At 39.9% G+C, this 23,848-nt stretch overlaps 2 protein-coding genes across 3 annotated transcripts; both read right to left on the bottom strand.

The window, feature by feature from the left end:
• Positions 1 to 748: 748 nt before the first annotated feature.
• On the bottom strand, positions 749 to 14,114 carry zc3h12b (zinc finger CCCH-type containing 12B). The gene is made up of 6 exons (XM_034098860.2): positions 14,024 to 14,114; positions 9,371 to 10,162; positions 9,096 to 9,235; positions 8,619 to 8,853; positions 8,353 to 8,459; positions 749 to 8,243 (listed from the first exon to the last, which is right to left on the bottom strand). Exons 2-6 carry the CDS (start codon positions 9,997 to 9,999, stop codon positions 6,817 to 6,819), a joined length of 2,538 nt encoding a protein of 845 aa, XP_033954751.1. The 5' UTR covers positions 10,000 to 10,162; positions 14,024 to 14,114; the 3' UTR covers positions 749 to 6,816.
• A 719-nt stretch (positions 14,115 to 14,833) lies between these two features.
• On the bottom strand, positions 14,834 to 23,526 carry amer1 (APC membrane recruitment protein 1). 2 transcript variants are annotated; one of them, XM_034099401.1, is made up of 2 exons: positions 23,075 to 23,526; positions 14,834 to 19,356 (listed from the first exon to the last, which is right to left on the bottom strand). In XM_034099401.1, the coding sequence occupies exon 2, from the start codon at positions 19,247 to 19,249 to the stop codon at positions 16,160 to 16,162; it is 3,090 nt and encodes a 1,029-aa protein (XP_033955292.1). In that variant the 5' UTR covers positions 19,250 to 19,356; positions 23,075 to 23,526; the 3' UTR covers positions 14,834 to 16,159. The 2 variants fall into 2 exon arrangements, with proteins under 2 accessions (XP_033955292.1, XP_033955293.1); XM_034099402.1 differs by having other exon boundaries at positions 23,079 to 23,526.
• Between the last annotated feature and the right edge of the window lie 322 nt (positions 23,527 to 23,848).

Raw genomic sequence — 23,848 nt, 5'->3', positions numbered from 1 at the left:
AGTATTATGCTGTATACTGTATATGTACAGTCAAGGTCAAATATATTTACCTCTTCTTGTCTGTACACCAACGATAATAATTTAAATATATGGTAGTGGAACAAGACGTCCACATTATCTGACCACAACTGTTTTTGTGTGTGTTTAAGTAATTGCCAGTGTGAACATCAAAAATCACTTTGGTCTTAATCTCAGCAATTAAGGGACCAATTCATATTACATCAACATCAGGAAATTAGAACTAGTGTAATTCTCACTACTGTTCATTTCAAACAAACATACTGGACGACCAAATGTATGCAATTACGATTGTTAAATAATTTAAGTCAATAGTAAACCAAATCACAATTCAACACACCTCTGCCTTAGTCATTAAGACAACTGTCAGACAGAGTTAAGTATATGACAATTTCTGAAAAATGCTTTTAACGCTAACAGATTTCAATTTGGCAATTTAAACATTGAAATATAGAATTCATTGCACGACAACCCCTGTGTTGAATTACAATAAACTATATTTGACAAAGCCACCCAAAAAATAACGTTGGCATGTTTTATTAGGCAAAATATATTCAAAAATATTCAGATTACCATTCATATAGTGTACAGCGTACATGTCAAGTCAGAGGAAATAGATAGGTTACAACACAGAAATTATTTCATTAACAACTGAAGTAACTGTTACAGATCGCTTTCTATATATATATATATATATATATATATATATATATATATATATATATATATATATATATATATATATATATACACACACACACACACACTATGTGTAATATGTACAGTGAGGACATGATGCTTACTGCCACACACAGGGCATCTGTGCACTGGTATGTGGCACGTCAATGTCCCTGTAAGTCAACTACTGTACCCAGTAAGAGTTAGTACATACCAATGGGCTACTCCCAGTGACACACAGTGTCACAAACATTATGGCATTGAGTTTTTTCCCCCCCTTTATTAAATAAAATTATTTTCATATTATACATATCATATTTTGTTACATTCAAGGTATAGATACAATTTGTATCAACAAGCAAAAGTCAATTCTAGACATTTTTGGCTTAGTTGTTTGCGGCACTTTCAAAGGGAGGGTGGGGGAAACCATTCTGGCCTTTAGGGTGACCTTTCAACAAAGCATTGAAATACTCGACTGGCACATTGAAATTGTCTATTGTCCAGTGAAAACAGAAGTGTGTTAGGGAGAGGGACAACGTTGAGATATTTCTAATAAAAAAAAGAGAAAAAATATATAACCTTTTCTATGTAGCTCATGTCTATAATGCAAAAATAAACATACTTGTAATGTGGTATTATGTGCTTATAGCATTGTTTAATTAAAGTTATTATGGGACATCAATATTCATAATGCTTTTTGACATTATTCAACAAAAATGTTAGTAATCTAAACCTTTGGTAATAAAGCAACCAATCATTTAACAGCCACTTGGCTTTGTATTTGACATTCCTCCAATACGTATCATGCCCACACTGCCCATTTCATCTAATGACAGAAGTGCAGGCGATGTGGCACAGTGCCAGAAATATTAACATTCATGCTTGAGAACAAAATTGGCGGTTAACATTTTATCATGTGCTTGGGTCTTTATGAAAACATAAAGTAATCAGGTTTAAAGGCCAATTCAACAAAATGTATCCAAGTTCATATTCATTAGACATTTTGTCATGGGCAATAAATCACAACCAAGTAATTACTACGCCATTAACTTCTGTAGATGTCAGTGAACATCACTCAATTAACCCCTGGCTGTTTTCATTGTGTAAGATTTGTGCTGTGGCTGACTGTAATGTAGATTCCTAAACACATCAAAGCATCATTGGAGCAATGGACTTTTCCAGTAAACAATTTCGCCATGAAACGTAATCCAATACCAAATTAAAATCAGGTTTTTAAATCGGCCACGTTGCTGTTTTGTTTAAGTGTTCTTTCTTTCACTAGTGACAGCATTCTACTAGTACGTCAGTCGTTTTCCACTGATGTTTGTTTTAAAAAATCTATGGCCTTAAACTATCTCGAGGGAAAGGGACGGCACGCAAACTTTTAGCCAAATGCCAGAAACAACCTTGACAGCAGCCTTGCAATCTGATTGTTTCACATGAAGAAACATTTAGGCAGTTTGTTTCACCTTCTCATGAACAGACAGCCGGCCTTAGGTGGCCTCGTCTCTTTTCATGAAAAAACAAAGTCAGCAAAGCCCAGACTCATTTGGGCAAAACACATTCAAATGTTTTTTTTTCTTCTTTATCTCTGTTCATAAACCACAGTTGTACCTAAACATTATAAAGATTTTTTTTAAGCACCACCAATGAAAAAAAAGTCAGGCTTACATAGTTAGGCCTGTTAAAGAGTAATACCACTCAGTTTTGCTAAATTATCAGGCAATTATTCCTCGTAAGCAGATATTTCCTAAATCAAAAAGGACAGGTTTGTGATGTCAGAGAAACATAGTCTGATGCTGCTCCATTGAATACAAATGGGAGCCCATCTTGTGTTTGAGCTCAACATCACTTCCCTGTTTTAATGATGTAGCTAATAAAACAGTACATTTGTAAAGTTCAGTCACGCCATCCAATAGCAGGCCTTGAGGAATCATACCTGAATCCTGAACTGAAGTGGCATTTCCCTTTAAATGGAGTAACAGCACGATCTTGCCGATAGGGCTGGCTTTACATGTTACAAACACGGAAAGATCATTAACATCAGAGGGGTTTATGGTGAACGAATGAAAGTGGTCGGTTTGACCCAATGACATAAAGCCACGATTTGAATCCTTAGGCTCCCACTCGTGGATCAAATGTAAAGTTTCATCAAGACAAACTCCTGACAAACAGCGTATTTGAAATAAAATATGGGCAAATCAAACACCCATTGCTGTTCCTTTTTTTGGCTGCATGGACACCCTTACGGATACCAACATTACTTCTTCTGACTAGATATGCATCACGTAAAGCCATCCTATTAGCCCAATTCTCTACATCTCAAGGTGCACAACAAGGATATACACAAAAAGTACAAAGTTTTGCAATGCCATCTCTACGTTCGAACTGTAAATAACTAGCTTTTAAGGTTCTACATGTTACATGTAGAACGTTCACAAAATATATCAGTACTGGATCAGAGTAGGCCAGTCACCACTATTATTTTGGCAGGGAAAGAGTGAAAACTAGAAAATGGAAAGCATCCTGAGAGCAATGTGCAAGGCACAGCCGAACCCTTCCAGGATCCTTGGAGACTGGCTGCATGTATGCGTGCGGTACGTCTGGGTTGCAGCATTTGAGCCTCCCGTAAAAAGCCATACAATAAACGTTATCTTCAACATGCTTTCTAGCATTTTTTATGCAATTCTCGAAACTTCATACTCTACACGATATAACAACATGAGTCCAATATTTAACTATATCTGCCAGATTCATCATTCATCATTTTATCTGGCAAACATGAAACCAGGTTAAGATTCAATCATTGAAGCAAACATTTCAAATGCGATAGTAAACACTTTTTCCATTTCTAATAGTACATTTCTACGACGTGTCCCTGTGTAAGTCACACCACAGCCCAGTGAAAGTATTTCTCAAAGTTTCACTATGTTTACATGCACTTAAGAAACCACGTTAAGGCATTAACATTGGGGACCTTATTTAGATGCACTGCAATAGTCTGATTTCTATGAAAAAAACAATGACACTGCCACTGATATTTGTTTTCAATTGGAGCATTTCAACCGACAGTATTAAGGACAACAGACAAAGCACATTATTAAACTTAACCACTCACATTGAGAATATGGAAATAAATGTGTTTGTCAGATTGGATTTTGGATACAATTACTCTAAATGCTATGATTCATGTGCAAAATTAGCAATATTGCCTAATCCTGCTAATTACCATTACTTCCCCTCTGCTGGGCACAGCAGTACACACAATACAATTCTTTATAAAGTGTAATAATGGCCAAATCCCATCAGTAATCTTTCTTGATTAACCAGGTTTCTCTTAACTATTAAAATTGATAAAGGCTTATTTGTTCTATCATAAATCATCAGACTGCTTAAGTGCATGTAAAAGTAGTATTTGAAACTAAATTAACCTGCTCCGGCATATATACACACTGCTCCACCGACAACTTAAAGAAGTCCATTAGAGCTACTGTTTGAAACAAAGATACTTTGAATATTTTAACATTGAAAAGAATAAGCACAACACATTTGACAAATATATAAATAGGAAACTCTTGGATGTAGAATCCAATTAAATCTCAAAGGTAACTATACAGCACAAAGTAGGAAATTATCCAAACACAGATGTTAGTTTATACCTTCATCCAATCAATTCTGTGAACCAAAATAATGTAACGTTATGTAGAATACTGACACTATATAAATTCTATATTTTTTTGGCATTATTTAGCAGCTTATAAATGACTTTGAAATAATGGCTTTTGTGTGATAATATGTACATATATGTGCACATGTATACAAGTCAATCTAGTTTTTGGCTTTCTGTGTGCACTGTCAAATTCTACCAAAATAGTAGCTTTGTTAGGTGAGGCTGAGAAAATATATCTCTTTAGATACTGAGATAGTGCTTTACATTTGAAAATAGGAGGTTTCAATGACTAAGACTTTCATTGAAACCAATCAGACAATGACTAAAGCGTGAGGTCATTCAGATATAAGGCCATTAAATGTCATAGTTCATGCTGTGAGGTATGCAACTACCTCCCTCTTACTTAGCTTCAAAATAAATGCACAAAAAAAGTCACAAGAATTATTTACAGCAGAGGCAGACCTAAGCAAGATATTTATAGTTCCACTACACCAGAACACTTTAGATGCCTTTCATAACACATTCACAGGGCCTGAACAAGATCTTCATAAAAGCTACATTGTGTACACATGTCGACATCCTCTTATGTGAGATTTAATAAGGCAAATGTAGGAGATGTTTCTCAGTTATTACTTTCCATCTCTAATACGTTGCCATCACTTGTTCACATTGACATAAGGACAAGGTTAAGTATTAACCAGTTGCCTACATTGGTTATGATGAGATTACGGTAAAGGTTAGCTTGAAATCATACTGGTAAACCAGCTTGCAATCATAATTATGGAACCATAATTCCAATTAATATTAATTTAATAAAATAATGTATGAATAAAACAAACTATGTGAAATATGTAAATTAACCCAAAATATCAGAACAAATTACAAAATATTAAAGTCAGTCACTATGGAATGAAATTCCTATTATATTAACCCAGTCAGTATTTCAAGTCAAGTGACATGTAAGTCCATGCAGACGTTTTTCACAACAGAAGTTGTCACAGCCCTCTCAAGATAGCAAGCTCAACAACTGCTAACAAACTTAGCCAGTTAGCACCTGATGCCACACAACAACAATGCCAAATGTATCACCTTTGACTCGATTTTAGACTGCTGAAGTAAAAACAGCAAACATACACAGTAAATAAATCTCTTTAGCTCTTTAGTAGCTCCAATGCTACTCACCTAACTAGCTAGGCTGGGTTTTGAGCTTTGATTATTACTCAACCCAAGTAAAGAGTAAATAATCAATGTTAGCAGCGTTGGCTTGATTCTGTAGGCTTTGGTTGTCTGAGAGAAATACTTTAAGTCTAGATGCTCTTCACAAAGTTGTGTCTCTTTGGAACAGGGGCTGAACTAACTCTGAATTAACAGGCTAATGTTAGCTGCTGCGTTAACACTGGCTCGTTACTTGCTGGGTAATAATCAAAGCAAAATCCTGGCAAGCTAGTTAGCCAGCTAGGTGGGTAGCAGGTGAAGCTTTGTTATGCTAAATAATTAAAAGGAGGAGTTAGTTTCTGTGTACTCAGTTTTATTTAAAAGCAGCTGGTATATATTTTATTCAGAATGGATTTGAAATTGTTGCTGCTTTAGCTAACAAGCTAACTGGCTAAATCTGGTAGCAGTTGTTATTTCGCTAGCTTCAAAGAGGTATGTGTTTGGCCGAAAGGTCAAAAGGCATGAACACCACAGCAGTTGAAATATAAATGGACATTATGAAAATGTAAAGTTACAGGACATAAAGCGTCATTAGGGGAATGTCAATATGATATAAAAACAAATGTATTAAAAAGGGAATTCAATTTATAAATAATGTCTACTACATAACGAACATTTACTGTGAAAACAAGCAAGAATGTTAACTGTCCTTTGAACAGGTTATTTTTTAACAATTGATTCCCTTTTTTTCCAATAACTTTATATACTGAACACACTGGGGCTCCATAAACTATTTTAATTTAACATATGAAATCAACGACAAGACTTCAAGAATTGATCTTATGGACATTTAACAGTCCTGCCAAATGTTAGCAAACTATTCTATAAATGTAATTTCTAGAATGAATGATGCTGAACAAAGGATCAGTTAATTGTTGATCTGGTAAAAAGCTGTTATGCAGCTCCTGCTCAGGTAGTATGAATGTGTTATGAACCAAATTTCTAATAAGTTGTTACCTTCAACTGCACACCACTTCATATAAAAAGTTTTCAAATGTGAAACATTTTACAATACAAGATAAACTTATCAAACAAACTTTCTCTATGCTATTTACTTCCAAGTCATTTCAGTGATGTAAAATCTAATTTCTCACCCGAGACATTTGAAAAGAAAAAGAAAACTCCTGAGGGCAGATGTTGCACATGAAGTAACATTTAACAAGTGCCTATCTTTGCATTTCAAAACTGTATTTCCCTTTTAACATCACTTCTGAATGTTTAATAAGATTACCTGCTTAATGGCATGACCTCAATTTTGTGACAATGACGGCGGCAAGCTGTTGTGGATCTGTCAAATGACGGTTTTTCTCCATGACTGAGTGGACAACATAAGCAGGAAAGATGTTACAAAGGTTGCGATATGTTTGATACTGGTGGTCCGGGATGGCATACCGCTCTTGGTGTTCAGCTGCAGAGGGCATCTCCCATGGCGAATTCCAGATTTGTTCCATTTTGTCTGGCATGCTGCGGACCATCACTCGCTCGCAACACGGCATCAGGCTGTTACTCAAAGGATATGAATGATATCCATAGGACTCATTACCGCAAGGCAGAGGGTCCCAGCTCGCATGCTGCTCGCGGCAGAGTGGAGGTCGCCTCTGTCTCATTGGGTTGCTATCATACAGCCTTGAGTCCGATATGCTGTCCATCCGGGTCATACCGAGAGACCTTGTGGGCTGCGAGGACAGAGGTGGGAGGACATTCTGAGTGAGGGGATAGTCTCCAGGACAGCTGGACCTGGCTCCCACCGCAACGTGCTGGATATGTGGTGCTAGACGCGATCCAGGCAGCTTCCTGGGCCCCTGCTTGGGTTCCTCAGGGCCATAACTCTGTACTCTAGTCAGCGCTTCATGACGAAACCCATGGGAGAAAGCTTGCATCCTACCCGGTGCGGGAGACTGCTGCTGCCCCTTCATGCCCTCTTCTAAGCTACTGTCCACAGAGCCCTGGTACATGTCCCCGTAAGAGGAGAAGGAGTCACTGTTTGAATGGCTGAGGCAGGGCTCAGGGCAGTGGCTGGGATTTCTCTGATACGCGCCATGCTCGTGCTCCATGCTACAGAAACTGTCCACGTTATGCATGCTGCCCATGCTCATAGTTGAGAAATCACTGTGCAGTGAATAATATCCATGGTCGCTAACTGAGTCATACTTTGGAAACTGGTCATTGTAAGTTATAGAGGCGCCATGACTATTAGTAACTAAAATAGGAGGGTACTGTACACTGGACATGTGCTCTAGAGAACTGTGCGCAAACTGCAAAGAACCCGGCACTGGGCTACTGGCTGATCGTGTGTTCAAGGCCCCAGCTGCGTGGCTCTTAATAGGCTGCATGGTGGGTACGCTGAGAGCAGACACAAGGGAAGGCACTGAATTTGCCTCAGACTTCCTAGCAACGGACAGTGCCTCTGGGGGTTCACAGGCCACAGAGCGAATACTGGGGTCAGACTGACGTTTGGGTGCCACCCGTTTGACCTCAGAGATGCTATCCCCCTTAACAGTTGCCGGACCAGTACCACATTTAACTAAAGCCCCCTCACTCATTGTCTTCACCGCAGACAATTTGGCAAAAGCCCGCAGTTCATCAGCGACTGACCGCTGTGGCTGGTTGACACGCTCCGGATGATAGTACTTGCACTTATGTCCATATGTGCACTTTTTCCCTTAAAAGACAAAGAAAGAGTAGATCATGTCAAGAAAAGTAAACACAGACAAAGAAGCAACAGCATTCAGACATTGATCTTTTTTAAAACACACATTTAAGGGGCTTACCATAGGGGCAAGGTTGTTTTTTGTGCTCTGGAACAACAGGACGCTTGCGAAGGAAATTTTCTAAGCTTGGACCATGTCTTCCCAATGGATCATCAGGCGGCATGAACCTATTCAAAATAGTCATTTAGAAAATATCACACAGCTGCTTTGTAAAGTTTATAATTTGTACTACTCACTTTAAAAGATAAAGAATTTTTGTATGGTAGTGGGGGGGTGGGTATGTCAAGAAAGAACATCTCAAGATACATGACATGATGGTTTCTTACTTGTCATTGACAAATGAGTACATTAGGAGACGCTCTTCTATGAACTTCTTCCACTCTGGTTTCTCATTTTGCAGGTCTCTGTAGTTGTCGTTTGACACAATAATTCCATCAGAATCATAAGACAGCTTCACTATGAAGCGATCATCATAGCACACCACTCTCCTGCCTTGAACTCTCCGAGATGGAGTGAAAACCAGGATCTTCTCTTTTTCCAGCTTGCGTAATATTTCTTGATCTGGAAGAAAGTTTCAAGTATGTTGTAATGTTGTTCATGATAACGCCATCGAAAACAACCAAAAGCTTTTTTCAAATGTATCTTGATTGTAATGCAGGTTATATTATGGAATTTTCTCAATATGTAAAATGATGGGAAGTGTACCAGACCCCCTTTCTTACTATGGTCACACCACAAGGTTATGTTTCCAACATCTAAGAATAACTTAAATAAAGCAACTGCCTTAGAAACAGCTTCACTACCTGTGATGAGGGCATCTGGCCTTGATTGTTCCTTTCTCCAGGCGGGGACAAACACAGTGATATCTTTGTGTCCTTTCTCTAAGAACCATTCAACAGCAAGTTGGATCCCACGGCAAGAGAACACCTCCTTGTTTCCATGGCTAGAAAACAAAACAGTGTGGTATAAGGACTACCTTTACATTGAGAAATGGTCATTCATTGAGGCAAATGTTTCAGAGCGTATGTGCTCGAAGAAAAGACCTACTAAATGTGATTGTGAGTTTGTCAGTGTTTACCTCATTGCCACATTGGAGCCATCGATGACGATGGGCCTGAGGTTATCAAAGATGTCCGATGAGGAGTCATCTTCCATTGACACCTCTGGACTAACAGTCTCTTTAACACAGGGGGGCCGGGATATTGATGTGGCCGTACTGCTGCAAGGTTGAATTTCAGGTTCTACTTTGTTTCCAAGCCTTACTAACTCAGCAAGGAGGTCGTTGATAAGTGCAGCAGACCCCAGCTTGTTGAGCACTGTCTCTACCTGCTCTCCAGAATAGCCCAACTTCAATGCGAATTCCATCTTAGTCTGGTACTCTCTCTCACTGGCGCGCTTTATCCCGGATCCCGCGCTGGAGTCATCTTCACGACACTCTTGCGCGGTGCTACTCTGGGAAAAACTGGGCCGGTCAAGGCATGGAGAGCGACAGAGCTGTCGATGGGGTTTGGCAACATCCAAGGGCTCCCTCTTCTTACCCCTGCTCACCTGGACCCTCTGGTGTTGCTGCTCTTCGGATTCGCTTTCTGAGCTGCTTCCATCCTCGGAATCATCACTGGCATGCTGGGCCTCGCTTGAGTCAATGTTCTCCTCCCTGCATGGGCGTTTTTCCATTTTGAGCTTCTCCACCATCAACCATACTGTCATCACGTTCGTCTTGACACCTCAGATTTCCACCCCATGTTTTCTCACCTCTGCCGCAACCAGGGAATCATACTTAATGCGGGACCTAAGCGCTACAGGCTCTTTGTGTAGAGCCCAAGAAACACGTTCTCCGTGACGTGGACAGGCTAAGTCAAACTATCGAATCCTGAAAAATAGCAAAAACAAAATACAAGAAGTTTCAATTAGTAACATGTGTTCAACTTTAACTCATTCAAAATCATAATTTGCCTCGATTCCCATCAAATTGTATTCAAATATTTTTGAGTGTGATGAAAAAGCACTTGAAAGTGTGGTAGACCAAGACACCCTCCACTTATGGGAAACACTGCTATGTGGGCCATGTGACAAAAATAACCAGACATATGGAACATGTTAGTCACCTGCCCAAATACACAAGTTACCGAAAGAAACACAACAGTCTGGGGAAAAGACTGATCTGAATACATTCAAACGTAGGTCCTCTCTGTCTGGCTGTTGTTTTATTGTTTGTGGTTCACAAACGTCCAGTTTAACCTTTTGTTCAGTTTACTTTCTTTATGAGAAACCGGTTAGTTAAATAGTCTGCATTGCTTTCAGTCTATAGCTACATTTCATCTCTCACTCCAGGTCTGAGTGAAATGCATGTTCCACCTACAAAACCCTTGAATTTAAAAAATGTTATTACTTATTATGTACTTAATGCATTAAGTTGTAACTGAATTTAGCAAAGCATCTGCTCTAGTTGTAGTGCACATTTTATATACAACACTGAACAGAATTGTTATAATTTAATAATGTTAAATGGCTTTAGCATTAGTGTGAGCCTATTACAGAAATGCACTGGTACTTTTTCACAATAAATGTACAAAAGGAAACTCACTGATCTTCTCCTGCTTGTAGGTGCATTATTGAACATATAGATACAACAGATAGTCTCCACCTGACTTCCATGGAAACCCCCAGTCTTCCTGCAGAAAACGTGCTAATGTGCTGCAGTACAACCCTCGCCTTTATGTGCCCTAAAGCCTGTGGTCTTGCAAGTAACATTCAGGCCAGATACACAGGGGGTAAGTGCATGAGTTACCATAACCTGAGACTAAGTGTGGGCTGAACAGTGTATCCCTGCACCTCCAGCCCTCTGACAGACAATCTCAATTGAACAGAATTCCTCAGAGAACAAAGCAGAGTAGGACTGCAGCCTGCAGTATATTAACACCCAACACTGTCAACAGCAACATTTTCACATATAGATTTGGTTATCAAATAATCTTAATAGGAAGTGTATTATGAGCAGAAACACTAGACTTTTCCCCCATTCTTGCAGAGAGTAACATACAGCCAGCTTCAAGCTTCAAGAGACGCAGCCCATGATGTGCGTTGCTTAGCAACACAGCCTTGTCATCAGCTAACTCCTTTTTTACCAGTCACGACTAACACAAACACAGCTCATCATCTCTCTTTAGGCAGTCAGTAAATGCAGAACACTTACAGCTACACTACAACTCTACACTAAAACTCTTGAGGCAGCATATTCTACAATAAAAATAACATTACATAGCAATACTATATCACTGGCAACGCCCTCATCAGTTAGTACACAATATATTCATAGAGAACTGTGAAGGTTAATAGATATTTTGAGGGTGATCTATGGCTACAAATACATACCTTTTATTGCATGTGATGTGTGGCGCACACGTTCCTACTGCTGATCATCACAACTTGTATGACAAGGATGGAAAACAAACTGAGGTCTTGAAATGTTAAACAACTAGCTGAAAAAAGAGGGGTATTGAGTAACTTTTGTGGACCTCACATACACCACCGCAATGTAAGACATGTTACATGTCATTAATACAGGGAGCAGAGCTCTTCCAATCCTTTGCTGTCCACCTCCAGATTCAAAGACTCAGACTCAGCAAGGCCTCCAGACTATCTCTGCACATGCACAGGCTTGTGTGCTGCTGTTTCATAGCAACAAGTAGAACATGTCCCTGAGGCCATATTTTACATTGCTGACCCTACATAGTATCCAGTATGGAGCAGGGATAAACTGCATTTTGGTCAGTGTTGGTTGCATGTATAACTTGGTTAGTTAGATATCTTCAATAGCGATAAAGGTTAAGTCTATGCGTACACCAATGGACAAAAGTGTTCCAGTCATTATTTTATATGAGACAGACCAATGAGAGAATGGCATGCGAGTGTTACTGTGATAGCACAAAGTGTGAAAACGCGTGGCTACGGCAACACCTAATCAGTGTGTTCTGCCTTAAGGGCATGTGAAATGTATCTGAGACTAGAAATAACTTCTCAGCTGAAAAGCACAAATGCACATAAACAATATTCTTGATTTCCAACCAAGGGGAAGTCATGTTTTGCTGTTTACATTGATCAGACGATGGCACTATGCTCCCATCTCACTGTAGACAAGTGACATCTCTACTGCTAAATTGGGAGTTCAAAATGCTGTCTGTTATACACACCACATTTTTGGAGGGCATGTTAGCTCCAAAATCCTCTATATGAACTTGGTAGATGATCTCTTACATTGTGTCAAGCTAACACTTCACAAAGAAAGGCAGATGTTACGTGGATCAATCATAAATATGTACACTTGTTACTGAAATGTGATGAAACAGTCTTGCTTAAAGTCAAGCTGGATTAAGGAAGGCAACATTTAAGTCAAATTAAACCCAGTTCATTTTAGAGTACCGGGCAAATGCATTATTACAATTCGTATTATAATAGGTTCACAAACGGGCCAATCAAAAAAAGGAAAATCAAGAAGATTGCCTCACACTACAAATACAATATACACATTGATGCACAATAAATTAGCATTGATTATATCGTATCAATTAATGAATGCATGACTAAGAAAAGATGGATAAGACTAATTTCTTTAAAATGATCGATATGCCATACTCTCTTAAGTGTATTGAATGTCGTAAACAATGCGGTATGTTTAATTTGCTCTATAGTGTGAGCTTTTACTTATTTGAAGTTTCACCTCTCAATAATTTGGTAGATTTTTAAGTAGAATTTAAAGTTTCAAAAAAGTAATTAAATAATGTTTGGGTTGGAATTATTTCACGGTTAAAAAAAAGGAACATTTCCCTTTAGAAGGGTGAATATAACAATATGCAAAAAGAAGACTGAGGATTGAACTAAATGCTCATTATTCAGCCAATGTTGCCTTGACTTTACAGCAATACACCAAAAACGTGCAACCAAATTTAAACACTGCATTGGTCCCTACATCACAATGACAATGACCACACATGGACGCCCCTGAAGTGCTGAATTAACCTAGGTGGACTGTGATACTGCATTCATCATCGAACGTTAACTATGGACACGTCAATAGAAAAACTGAAGTGCTTATATCGTTAGCATCATGAGTTTAGAGGGATGCAATGGAGGTTAAACAATACGACAGTAAATATATATATATACTTACAATATACTTTTTAAATAACGTTATAACATAGGAGCTGCAAACGATGTCACCGATGTGATTGAGTGTGATTTAAGAAAACCGGTGTGACAGTGACATCCTTGGGCCCAATGTAGCTGTTAGCACACGCTAGCATGCTATTGTACCGTTACTTTGCCAGCTGGAGAAGGTACACATTAGCTACGTAAACTAACCGGCCTATTTCGGTTTCTTTGTTCAAATGTAAGAGAGCGTAGATAGCTAATATTCCAAGCTAACGCTACATTCCAATTGTATCATGCAACCCGGTCTCTTTTTAGTTTACGGTAGCAAAGCTAAGTAGTTAGCTAAGTTACCTACAGTAATAGCAGCCAACTCAGTGGCTCCACAGGCTGCTTGCTAACCGTTAGCCGTAGCTACTGAGCGTGTGCTTATATTTTTTTGCCAGAATACTACTGTAACTTGAGATAAAGTTGACGACCATTTCCTATTTTAAAACGGAGGCAAAACTACAGCAACGCCACATTATTTCCTTCACAATCTGCAGTTATCACGACTATCGTTGACATCAGACGGAGCTCATCTCACCTTGTTGCTGTCATCCTCCTCGCCTGTAACAGTTATGTTTTGCTGCCATTGGCGCTGTCGCAGTTTGGTTAGGGTTGCCAGATAACACGAAGGAAACAAGTAACCTCAGCGGTGAAAAGACACCGGGGTCGGAACATTATAAACTGCCTTTCAGCAAGTTTATGACACGTTCCACCAACCCTCCTCTCTTTGTGGCTTTTAAAAACATTTACAGTGGTGGAAATTGAACTAAGCACATTTATTCAATACGTTTTAGTCATTTGTCCTGTTTTATGTGATTCTACTGTATTACATTTTGGAGACACATATTGTACATTTTACGGCATTATATGTAGGCTACAGTAACTAGCTACTTTTCACATATAAAACCCCTTGATATGCTTATATAATATGTAGTAGTGTAGTACTACGTCTTTTTATAAGCAATACAACCAGATGTTCTATTATAATATCATTCTTTAAAAAGAGCCACTGCACATAAGTAACCCTAACCCTGCACAATACTTATGTACTCCTACTCAAGCCACCTTTTGAATGTACTTTTAATACCACTTCTTTCACAACTGGATATTTATGAGATAAGCAAAATCAGACAATAAACATGAATTCAATTTGTATTTGAGCCCTCAATAGCTAAACAAACTCAGTCCTAATTAACTAAATGACTTGCTCCCTACTACTTCTACTGACTAATCCTCAGTGTGTTTGAATAGAGGAGCCTGATGGAGCGGATCATTGTATTTGTGTTTTCAATCTTCAGCTCCACAATATCCCTGTAAAATAAAATGAACAAATGGAAGAAAATATGTCTATTGTCTAGTCATGTTTATTTTTAATATAAGGCAGTGTTCTATTGTGACAAAACAGTAACAGAAGTTCAAGAGGTATCCCCTAATGTAACATGGGTGTAACTTAATCTTTTAAAAAGAAATCCAAAACAACAAAAGAAAACTCAAAAAGGAAAATTGCCAATTTGTAATAACCAGTCATAATACAATGTTACAGTGTACAAATTGAGAATATAAATACAAATTATTTGACATGTTTTCATTATTACACTATAAAAAACGACATCTGGAAGTTTGACCTTGGACTGATTAAACATCAAATGCACGAGAAAGTTATACATGAAAATACAAGTTTGTCTGTTGACATTTCATAATTCTAAGAGAATCCAAACTTCATTCCACAATCTTATAGTAATGCAATACGTGAGTGCATCAGTTCAGTGAGTTTTACCCTTCTGGTGTTGAAAATGAAAACAAAACATTCACAGTAAGGCCAAAAGGGGCTTCTCAGGACACAAGTAACACAGTACATGTCAGACTATTAGGTCAAACCTGTTTTATTTTTCTTCCTTGATTTGTTTCCCCCTATCATTTTGTATATATATCTTGCTGTTTCTTCAAAGTGTAATGTAAAGCACTCTCATACACAGGGTAACTATATGTGATATTTAGAATAGAAGTAGTAGAAGTAGATATGCCTTGTAAAGCTATCTAGAGTATGTAAAAGAAGGAGCAGCTGAAGTTAAGATTCACGAAGTATCAGATCATCTTTACATCTCCAATACGTGCTTATCACATTCTGGGTTGGAGGGGAAGAACTAGCTGTGAGATGTTTTAAGATTAAGCCAAAAAAAGCTAAATGTATTTCATATATACCCCCATAGAGGTATTTAGAAGAGACATGTTTTCTTATTGTGGATCGACAAATCAACAAAGCTCACTGGAGGCTGTTAAAAAGCAATAAGCCGGCACTTAAAGCATACATGTGTTTCAGGGCTGTGATAAAGAAACCAGGATAATAACCATTAAATAACATAAAGTGTTGCATTACTATTGAGACACTGAGGCTACATACAGGGAACATTCTATTCAATAGCTTAATGAGATGAATCTGTGAGCATTCGTAATGAAAAAGAAACAATTACTTGCTTAGTCACTTTCAATACACGGACATGTGCGTGGCCTGTGCGAAACAAGCAACGGTTACTGTGCAAATGCAGGAAATCCCTTTTGACTTCCCAATGAGACAGCCATGTACTTACTGTAGCATGATGGCACAGGCAGAACATTTACAATTCATGTCCTGTCAAATAAATCCACTGTGCAAGTACAAAAATTAAGCAACAATTTATCTTTTGGATGTAACATGAAAGCACTCATTAATAGCACAAACACATGTGATCCCAATGCCGGCCACGTCCCTGGGTGTTCTCGTTTCACTGAGGACGGCCATATCATCATTAAGCCCCCCTGTGTTCAGAAGACTCCCAGTATGAGATGCTGCGTCCACTGGTCTGCTTTTCCCACACTTATTGTAGGAATGCAAATGAGTGGCAGCTTTACAAAAAACATCCTCATCTACATCGTCTGATTCACCATCCATCATTCCAGAATAAAGAAAGGGGCTATGAGGTAAACAAGAGTCTGCCTGTGACGGAAGGTGCTGCTGCCTGTTGTTCTGTGAATTCACATCACAGGACACTTTGTCTGACACCTTAGAGCAAAGTCGCGTTTTACTGCTGGGAGATTTGCTGCTGGATGAACTCGACATTATTTTGCTTTTGACTTGGGTTTGACTAAGACTCTGTACTTTCTCAGTGAATCCCCCGTCTGTGAGAGGAAGGCTTAAAGCCATTTCTGATCTCGTTTGCCAGGATAAGGCCATAATGCTGCTTCTGTCTATAACCTCGGATGCAGACACAAGTACATTCCTCTTGTAATATGTTGAGGAGTCCGTTTCACTTTGAGGAGAAGCAACGATAGCAGCTCTGTTCTCTCTGTATGTGTCGAGCATCTTCAAGTCAAGGCTCTCTCTGTCCAGAGACCTACTTCTCCTGTCCAGAGACGATGCATTAGGCATGGACTGACTGACTCTTGTAAGGCCAAGGTGCCTTGGGAGACTAGCAATTGCCCATGTGTTACTGATCAGGTTCTGTTCATACATATCTAACATTTGATAGTCACATTCGGCAAATGCATCTTTTTGTAGGTAGCTCTCCTCAAAATCCTGATAGGGCGATGAGATGTCCTCCTCCAGTTCCATGTGGATCTGCTCATCATATTCACCCTCATTGTGCATATCCACTACATCAAATGTGACTATGGTAGGTAAGGCCTGCATGTTTGAAGTGAAGGCAGAGTTTGTCTCCAAATCGTCCCCATCGTTGTGCAAGTTACTCAGCATCTGAGAGTGCTTTGTGTAGTCCACAAGTGCTTGAGAGAAACACACAGTTTGCCCATCATCTGAGTCGTTGATATCAACCGCAGATTGAGAACTGATGTTTTTATATGGCAAAGCCACAGGCTTGTTTTCCTCAAGATGCTGCTCTTTGGGTTCACAGAATGTTTCAAAATCTGGGTCGGACGTGCTGCCGAATGAAACGATGCTGTGCCGTTTCTCACGCTCAGCGTTTACAGATTTTGTTATTTTTTCACTGGAAGGAGGAGACATATTTCCCTTGTCCTCAAACACATTGGGCTCTGTATTATTCTTATTGGCTGATGTTTGTGGTTTTGAATTTAAATTACAGTTTTTTCTGCCGATTTCCTGCCGACCCATCGCCTTTTGTGCCGACTCCGAGGATCTGCTGCATGTGCTCGGCCTTTCTGGAAAACCATGAACTTCATAGAGTTGGCCACTTATTTGTAATCGGTTCATGTCTGGAACAAAGGCAGAATCTGTCACATCAACCGGCTCACTTAAATATTGTTTTGAACCAGGCAGCTTTGATTTGTTTTCATAATGTGGACTGATGAGACTCTCATCAGGTGCAAAAAGTTCATAAAGGGCATCACCGCTGTAACTGTCCCTGGGTAATCTCTCTCCCCTCAGTCTGTCAGAGCTCTCCTGTCTGTCATCTGGCCCGGGGGTAGTTGAATCATAGTAGCCCTCATCACTAGTTGGTACTGATTCCTGATGCTCGCTTTGAGGAGTCAATGCATCAGCCATGGAAGAAGCGTCCATGCCACTGGCTTGCTGTGCACTGTTACTGTTCAGTAAGTCCATATCGTGAGAACTTGTCAGGTCAGCAGTCAAATCTGTGATATCTTGGTTGCAAGTATAGCACATTTCTTCTGACGCAGTATTTCCCCAGAAATCCTGAAGACACTCTCCATCCAAATCTTCAGGTGAGGCCATTTCTTCGCCGCCACCCTGATAAGTAAGATAGCAAGAGGCCCGCTTTCCTCCACTTCTGCTCCTCTCTCCAGACACGGTGCTCTCTGTGATGCTGTCGTCTTCTTGGTCTGCGATAATGTCCCCACAGCCAGTGAGAGAATCAAAGCTTTTTAATGATGCCACGTCTCCATAAATCATGTTTAGCTGATCTGATGAGCCGGCAGGTGTTTCAGACTTCAGCAACGGCTCGGCCATCGTCTCGAGTTTCAGACATGGCTCACTGTGTCCTCGTGAACTTTCCTTCAATTCACTGAAAACTACGGCCATCAAACTCATTTCATTATCACATGTCTCAGCGCCAAGCTCGGACTTGGGGCTGTCTTGCTCCACACCCTTCTGTGAAGACATCTCAACAGCATCAACACATTCAGCGCCAATGGACAGGTCACATGAAACATCTGCAAAATCAGGCACATCAGGTTCAGACTCCAGGCACTCAGTGACATACTGCTTGGTGTTGTCCTGGACAACAGGCACCTCTTTTTTGCAGCGAGGAGAGGACATAGCAATCATTTCAGGTTTATCCAATCCAGCATTTCTGTGGTTTCTGTGATACCTAAAACTTTGAAAAAGACTCCTGAAACCCCTTTTCTGACGGGTGAGTGATTTCTGGTCAGCACCCAGGTGACTACATTCATTGTGACAACTACTGTGGAGCTCTCCAGCAGAGCCTCTTGGGTCTTGGTACACTAAATCTCCAGCTGAGTTGTACCCACTTCTCGGATTGTCATCATGACTAAGATTACTCAGCCCATCATGTGTTCTGCTTTTATTGATTGCCTTCTTAGAAGACCACTTGCTCAGATTTTTACTCCTTCCTCCAAAGAAATTAGGTAAAATACAGATATTTTTACGAACTCCGAAAAATGTCAGGGCAGTTCTCCTAAATTTTCCAGATTTTTGAGATTTCACCGTAGTATTCATAGTGTCCAGCTGAGGCTCTTCCATGATGTCATCGGGGCCACATTGGGACATCTCTGCAGAGACGGAAGCCAAATCCTTGCTGTCACTTGGTAGCTTAGCTACCTCACGAGAAGCCATGGCTGCTAGGTTCACAAAAGCAGTCCAACAGAAGGCATGGTAGCAGAATGTTCTGAATCAGCCGACAGGATCACTGCAGCTGTTTTCTCCTCCATCTGATAGGACCCCTGTTTTGAGAAAAATGTAATCAAATTTAAAGTCTTACACAAATATATAAAATAAACAATCACACTGCCAACTAAGGGCTCGAGCTTAAGGACGTCCCCTCGTCGAAAAAAATAGTGTTGGGGAGGAAAAATAATAATTTTGGGACGAATTTGGGACGAGAGTTAAAATAAAAATACCCTGCTAACTCTACTACAAACGACAATGAAAATGAAAACGACTGCACGTTTTGTGTAGCACACAGTTATTAAACCTCCTTGTCAACATAAACACACACAAAACATTTAGCCACACACACACACACACGGGTTTCCGTTAGCCGGTAATTACCGGTTTTTAGCTGGTAAAATTTATTAAAAACCGGTAAATTCAAAACCTGCCGGTCAAAATGTCTGGTAATAATTAGGGAGGCTCCGATCGATCGGCCGCCGGTCATTATCGGCCGATATTCACTCTTAATAGTTTGATCGGTGCTCTCTATAAAGGCCGATCAGGAGAGCTGGATCTGATCGATATGGACATAAACGCGAGTGAAGTGTAACCGGACGAGAGAGAGAGATCAGATCAGCTGCTGAGTCTGACCGAGACACGCAGCTCTGCATGATCACCTGAAGCCCCGCCCTCTGTTTAGCGGGCTGCAGGAGCTGCATGAGAAACTGACGGGCTGTCAGGAGAGAGAGGGAGGGAGAGAGAGAGAGAGGGAGGGAGAGAGGAAAAGAGAGGATCCGTTTCTCCCGTGTTATTATTCAAATGTGATGTAAACTTCTGAATAATGTACGTTATCTACTACAAGTAGTTTGTTTGAATGTAATAATTATGTTGTTTGTGGAATCATTTATTGAAAAATTAATCGGAATTTTTCGATCTGTTACGATTATAAACTGAAGCAATATAAAAATGAGCCCCGTGAACTGAGTTTTAAACTGAAGCATATCTGCTCATAGTCCGGTAATTACCTGCTAACGGAAACTCTGCTACACAACTATTATTATTATCATTGAAATATGACCGGTAAAATAAATTCTGCCCGGACATTTGACCGGCGAGAAAAAATCCTAGCGGAAACCCGGAAACCCCAAACACACACACACACACACACACACACACACACACACACACACACACACACACACACACACACACACACACACACACACACACACACACACACACACACACACACACACACACACACACACACACACACACACACACACACACACACACACACACACACACACACACACACACACACACACACACACACACACACACACACACACACACACACACACACACACACACACACACACACACACACACACACACACACACACACACACACACACACACACACACACACACACACACACACACACACACACACACACACACACACACACACACACACACACACACACACACACGGCTGTGCCCGCGAATTCCTAGCCAGGAAATTCGCGGGTCTAGCTATGTACTGATTGTGTGTATTTCGCGGGTTGAGTGATGTACAATGGCAATGGCATCCCGTGGAAGAATTCTGAAATGTTTTGCCATTACAACCGTTTAGTCTATGGTTACATCACAAAAACGCACAGCAGAACCAGACCCTGGAGCGCCGGCCTCTTTATTTACTTACTCCTCTTCATCCCCTATGGGTAATAAGGCTGAGATGAGAACTCTCCATCGTATTTAGTCCTTAGCAATATGCTGCGCCTCTCCCTATGTAGGGATGCCATTATATTGCAGTTTTAGTTTCGCCAACTCCGTTTCTAATATGCAATAAGACTACAACATGCGTCTATGATGTATTTTCGAGCTTTCCAATCCAGGCGAGATCTCTCTCTCCCGTCTGTGTGCGAGGGGGCGGGGCAGTTTGTAAAGGTCTCCTGACTGTGTTCCAGACTGTCATCCTGGTTAGTGGTTACTCTGGGTTCTGTCTTCAGGACAAAGTGTTGGATTTTTTTGTTAATTGGATGGGACTTGATTGGATTCAATATTAGAGTAATTTTCTTGTTTGTGTGTTTGTTTAAATATATGTGATTATATGTGATGTTTATGTGATTGACTGATTTACTCAAATAAAAAGGTTGATGAATGATCATCTAATGATTTGTATGATGTTTTATTTATGTTAAAGGTCACTTTGAATGATTTTAACTAATGATAATGTAGAAAAACTAATATTTTAAATTCGGGACGGTCCACATTAATTTCGGGACGGCTTAGATTGTATTTCGGGACGATTTTGTGGCAGAAGTACAGCGCCACTTACAGGCCCGGCATATGTACTACAGCGTATCCAGCCCTTTCGAGCGGTCTCGTGTGAACGGACACGTTTCTTGTGCCTATTGCGTGTGGACGGAAGACTTTTTTGATATCGAATTCGGTTCGTTTGCGTTACCGTTCTCGTGTGGCTCCAGTCTCAAAAGCCGCTTTCACACCAAGTACTTTGCCGTACTTAGTTCCCAGCACTTAGTTCCCCCATAAAGAGCAGATCGCGATCACACCGGAATAAGTCCCAGAGGGAAGATTACACTGACACTGACGTCACTTCTTCTTCTGCTTTGGGTGTACTGGCAGGCCGCAAACAACTTCACGGCGTATACTGCCACCCGAAGTCCCCGGCCGGAAGTCCCCAGCAGCTTCTACTGAAGCACTCCTCATCACTCCACCGCTGTTTTTCTCTCTCCGTTGGTGCACTGGGCTAATGATAATGCTAATAATGCTAATGCCAGCAAATACAATGGCGGCTTCACAAAACTTTTCAGAGTTTTACGGGGCGTGGTTTTTCAATTTGCCCAGCCTATCAGAAATTGGAACTTTTTTCTCCCCAGGAAAGTACCTGACTGAAAAGTTCTCATGAACCAAGTTATCTTTTTGGTGCGAACGCAAAATCCCAGGAACTATCGGAACTAAAAGGGAAAAATAAGGGGGAAATGACTCCGGTGTGAAAGCACCTAAAGTCCTGCAATCAAAATAGTACTCAAGTAAAAGTACTCATCATGCAGATCATATGTTTCGATAATAATGTCGATGCATAAATGCTTTTTTCAACGCTGGTAAAGGTGCAGCTAATTAGATTACTGTATACAGTGCAGGGGGGATTTTACTCCAGGTGTAATTTAAATCCGATTTAAGTGGTTTATTATTTCACATCTTTAATCCAAATCTGCAAAGTCTAAACAAAGGTATTACATATATGTAGTGTAGTAAAAGTACAACATTAACCTATGTTATAATAATTGTATTTTGGTAGAAGTACAACAAATTGAAATAACCAAGTAAAGTACCCCACAATTTTGTAAATAAATGTACTTAGTTACTTTACACCACAGATATTGTTGTAGGCCTACATCTAAAAATACGAAAATTCCAGATAAAGAGAAAAACAGACTAAGGTAACGTAAGTAGATAAAAAAAAACGGTAACATTGTGCCTTTATATTAGCATGTTAAAGCCCAGGGGATAAAGCAACAGGCTAATGTTGGAGCTGTAACAATGAGCCCCTGACGCTCTGCCACAATAAAGACCAGCGGTGATAGGTGGGTCAAAATATACTTGTAATGAAAGCCTTAGAAAAGATAATACACAATAGCTAACATTGAATAGTTTACAACCAACACACCCGGTTCGACACGGTCACTTTCCTGTAAATTCAAACTAAATGGCACATTAGCAAGGGAGGAGCTAACAGAGTCGTACGGTAAACAAACTTACCTACCGAAGCCAGAATCCTGCAGTGTTGGGTTTTCACCGGGAGACGAAGTTAGCTTTCAGTGCTTTCTGCTAACTTTAACTTACTGCTGAAGGCGAGTGCTCGACTCGGGCCCCGGAGTAGCTTTCACCAGTTACGGTTTCATTTGTTCCCAGCCACCGTTAGCTAGCCGGGGTGCTTGCTAACAACGTAAAGCCCACAAAGTGCTGTAGTGGTTGTAGTGTGAGTCTGTTGCTAACGATGGGTACGGCTGCAGCACATCGCAGTAAAACTGTTCCCGTTTAAATTCGTATAATTTGTGAACACTGAGCCTGGTTTAACCACGCATGTCAAATGTACTTATACCTCCTCAAAAAACCCCAGCATGCGTTCAAATTCTGGGTGATGATTCTTTTCCCGACTTCTCAGGTACAATTTACCCAAATCTCCTTTCGTGACTCGGCGCATGCTAGTGACGCAACATGTGATGAAATATCATGCATTGTTCATTTTGCACATGACATATAAAAAGACATTATTCTTATTGATTAAATATACGTGAGTATAACTCTTTACATAATAATATCACAATGTTCTATAATTGTGTAGTATTAATTATGGTTTATGCCATTTATCTTTTACTCTTAACATTATTATGCATTTAATTATTGTATTCAAATTTATTTTTGTTTCACTGTACTCAAATATTCAGTACGTGTCTGTAATATTAAAATGCCTTTTCAACCGTACAATTAAACACAACAATGATAGTGATCTTAAAAAATAAATACAAAATT

This window comes from Pseudochaenichthys georgianus, chromosome 14 (genome assembly GCF_902827115.2).
Source record: "Pseudochaenichthys georgianus chromosome 14, fPseGeo1.2, whole genome shotgun sequence".
Lineage (NCBI taxonomy): Eukaryota > Metazoa > Chordata > Actinopteri > Perciformes > Channichthyidae > Pseudochaenichthys > Pseudochaenichthys georgianus.
Note: the sequence above shows the minus strand (reverse complement) of the source record. Positions and strands in the feature narration are given on the sequence as shown.

Bases quoted from the DNA above. Each gene is read 5' to 3' on its own strand.
- zc3h12b (XM_034098860.2), bottom strand. From the start codon at position 9,999: ATGACAGTATGGTTGATGGTGGAGAAGCTCAAAATGGAAAAACGCCCA. The intron at 9,236-9,370 runs GTAAACACTGAC...TTTGTTTTCTAG, and splicing joins GGCTCCAATGTGGCAATGAG to CCATGGAAACAAGGAGGTGT. The intron at 8,244-8,352 runs GTAAGCCCCTTA...TTGTCTTTTAAG, and splicing joins AAAACAACCTTGCCCCTATG to GGAAAAAGTGCACATATGGA.
- amer1 (XM_034099401.1), bottom strand. From the start codon at position 19,249: ATGGCTTCTCGTGAGGTAGCTAAGCTACCAAGTGACAGCAAGGATTTG.